Below are 3444 nucleotides of genomic sequence, written 5' to 3'. Positions count from 1 at the left end.
TATTAAAATCTACAACCAGTCATTGATCCATTCATATAGACATGCACATGCTTTGTGAATAATGATTAACTTCCTATTTATTCCATAAAGAATATTACTGCAAACATTCTGTGAACGCTGAATGTTTAGTAAAAAATTGTATAGTAAAAAATGTATAGTAAAAAATTGAAATCTAGTTTACTTTGATTTGTAAAGCTTTAATTTCAATGTTATAATTGTTTCCTAAATTATTTCCTAAACACTTATTTCAGTTAAAAAAATTATTAGATGCATATTCAGAATTATATCCTCATATATAAATATTAACTTTTTTTTGTTGTTGTTTTTACTTTTTTGTCTTTGTAGCTCCAGAACTGGTCCTAAGAAAAGTGATAAACTTTGCTGACTGCACTGTGTGTTTGGACAAGAGAAATGCTAGCGGCAAGATTGAGTTTTACCAGGACCCCCTCTTATACAAATGCTCCTTCAGAACGCGCCTGCATTTCACTTATGACAACATCAGCTCCAAGATCCCCTCTGTCATCAAAGTGAGCCTCTTCACACTCTGTCAAAACTATATGAAATATAGTCAAGATATGATTTTTATCAGGGTTTCTTTAATTTTTTAAGGTTTTGGTTTGGCCTTAGTAATATCTGACATAACTTGGCTCTCATTAGTGTTTTTGTAGTTATATTGGATTGTTTGATATTCATTTTAGGTATAAAATACATAAATAATTAAATACTTTTATAAAATTACCATGGTTTTTACCCTTTAAAAAGTCATGCGTTTATGGAAAGATTTTTGTAGAAATTTGTATGGCTTTTAAAAGTAAAATATTTGATTATTGATCATTCAGCCTCTCCTAGATTAAGATATTATGCAGGTTCTCAGCAAACTGTTGAAATAGTTTTGACCAAAATGTACACATTATTTACCTTATAGATTTTAAGTTGTTTTAATTGGACTTTAAGATAAATTCCATATTAGTGAAATGCAAACAAAATTTGTAAAATTGAATTGAGCCATAACTTATCGGCAGGGTGTATTTATTGACCCAACATCATAGACATAATAACATTTATTGTGTTATGCCCATTGTCTCTTTATCTAATAATTCTGCTGATTTTCTAAGTTTGCTGCCTTAAAAATAAAATGGGCTCCAACATTTATGGTAGTGTCATTTTAATAGAGAAAGAAAAGGCAATTTATGACCCAGAAAGACTCAGATATTTAAAAAAATGTTTTCACTCTAACATGTATTTTTTTACTTTTATGTAAAACTTTTTGTGGATTTTTGTTAATATTCACTCTCCACATTAAGATGCATTGAAACACTTGCATTTATTTATGGTTGAATAAAGTGCATAAAATCAACAGAGGATTAAGTGGCTTTTCTTTTTATTCTCTTTCAAAAAAAAGAGAACTTATGGCTTATATTTATTAAACAGGCTGTTTCTTTGTACGTAAAGGCACACTAGGAGAAAAGAGCATGCATTTTTTTCCCCAAAAGAATAATAAAACAGGAGGCTGTACCAACCAAATTTCAATAAATTATCCATTTTTCCATAGATTCACACAATGGTGGAGAGCTTGAAATTGTCCATCACTGACCAGCAGCTGCCCATGTTTATCCGAATCTTAGAGCTGATTATTGCTCTTTACTATGGAGAAATAGGAGGACACAAAGAAAGTGAGGGTGAAGAAGGCATGGATCATGTAAGGGAAGGCGGAGCAAGTTCACCTGGTGAGTATTTTTTTCACAGGCAAAGTACAGCCTTGTTAACTTTAAAAGATCCATATTTGTCTGGTTCTATCATTTCCAAATGAATTGGTGTTGAAGGTAGAGGATGAAGAAAGGGTTGACTAACTGTTCTGTTGCTAAAACATGCAACTCGTATCCAACAGTCAAGCAAATGCAACATCCATAACATTAAGTGGACAAGAAAAGACTTGCAATTTGCTTTAAAATGAAACACGATAGAATAAAAAAGGAACAGACTAAAAACCAAAGTTTGGATGCCTTTATTTGTGTGTGCTTTCCAAACCTTAAAATATTTAACAGAATTCATAATTTTTGTTGCCACTTAAGTCTTCCAGTTTTTCTTTGAAGCATTTTTCAACATTCTTCCTTCTAAAGATGTCCAGCTGTTTGAGATTTTTGGGTTGCCTTGCATGTGCTGCTCTTTTGGGATATATGATCTCTGTTGAGGGTGATGGACTTAAAAGATTATAGAAAACTTTAGCTTTTACTTCTTCAGGAAGTCCATAAGGAGTTCTTGAGTTTTAGCATCTTGATATGGCATAAGCTATTGTTTACATATCTAAAGCCTTCCCTTTTCTTCTCCAGAAACAACTAGCTTTGTTTCTACAATTTGCTCTTGTTTAGCTAAATCAGTTCTGCTGCCATTTAAACTTGGCTTTACCATCTGATTTAATGTGATGCTATCTCCTGTTGAAAAGTCAGGGCACACAGTGTTTGGGTAAATGTTGGTTTTCATCAGGCTGTTAGTGTTGCTTCAATCTTTTTTGTTGAGTTGCTATTTTCCAAAACATTGATGCTGCTTTCATTCAAAACATTCAGAGAATCTTTGTATTTGTATTTCATGAAAATAGAATAGGTCATCAATTATTAGTCTTAAAAAAAAAAAAAAAAAGAAAATGTCCAGATATTAACTTCTAGCCAAATACCTTGCACCAGTGCTTACACTGTTAGAGACCTTAGCAGCTGCCTATTTGATGCTATTACTGTTAATGGCATCAATGTTCAACAGTGTAGAAAATGTTGGAGATTTGCTGGTATCGGGACATTATTTGACCTTTATAATCTTTAAGTAAGAAGGTGTTAAAAGCTATATGGACAGCAATACCAGATGCAAACTTCCATCACTCTGACCTTCTAAAATTTTGTTAGGCTGGACTTCTCTGAACTCTGAGCAAAATAAGCGGAAAGCAAAATGGCCAAGTTGCCACAGTGTCTCTCTCTCTCTCTCTCTCTCGCTCGCTCGAACCTGTTGCTAGTCAGACTTATCACTCGTTTCCAAAGGAGAGGATGAAAAATCTGCAAGCGGACAAATCGGACGTGACAACAGGTTTGAGGTCCTGCTAACAGACAGATGTTTGAAGACAGGGAGAGAGATTTAAACAATTTCAGAAGATATTTGGGCAGGCATTATACATTCTGAGTGCTGAATCATCACTTTTTAAGGGGAGCAAAACATATTTGCAAGCAATATTTCTGACAGTAGAGTTTTGAGTGAAGGCAGTCCATATTCATCCATCCATCCATTTTCTTTACATCGTTGTCCCTTAGTGGGGTCGGGAGGGTTGTTGGTGCCTATCTCCAGCTAACGTTCCGGGCGAGAGGCGGGGTCACCCTGGACAGGTCGCCAGTCTGTCGCAGAGCATCACGGAGACGCACAACCATGCACACACACACTCACACTTGGGGACAATTTGGAGAG

At 34.6% G+C, this 3444-nt stretch overlaps 1 protein-coding gene across 3 annotated transcripts in view; it reads left to right on the top strand.

Moving 5' to 3' along the window:
• Positions 1-3444, top strand: part of vps13b (vacuolar protein sorting 13 homolog B) — a 312942-nt gene that overhangs the window by 24048 nt on the left and 285450 nt on the right. For all 3 annotated transcript variants that reach the window (XM_008432898.2, XM_008432900.2, XM_008432899.2), the window contains 2 exons: positions 346-527; positions 1553-1727. In XM_008432898.2, the coding sequence (XP_008431120.1) occupies positions 346-527; positions 1553-1727 (357 nt within the window). The remainder of the gene's footprint in view (positions 1-345; positions 528-1552; positions 1728-3444) is intronic.

The sequence above is a fragment of the Poecilia reticulata genome, linkage group LG16 (assembly GCF_000633615.1).
Source record: "Poecilia reticulata strain Guanapo linkage group LG16, Guppy_female_1.0+MT, whole genome shotgun sequence".
In the NCBI taxonomy this organism is placed as follows: Eukaryota; Metazoa; Chordata; class Actinopteri; order Cyprinodontiformes; family Poeciliidae; genus Poecilia; species Poecilia reticulata.
The sequence above is the reverse complement of the archived record's forward strand: the minus strand, read 5'-3'. Positions and strand labels throughout refer to the sequence as shown.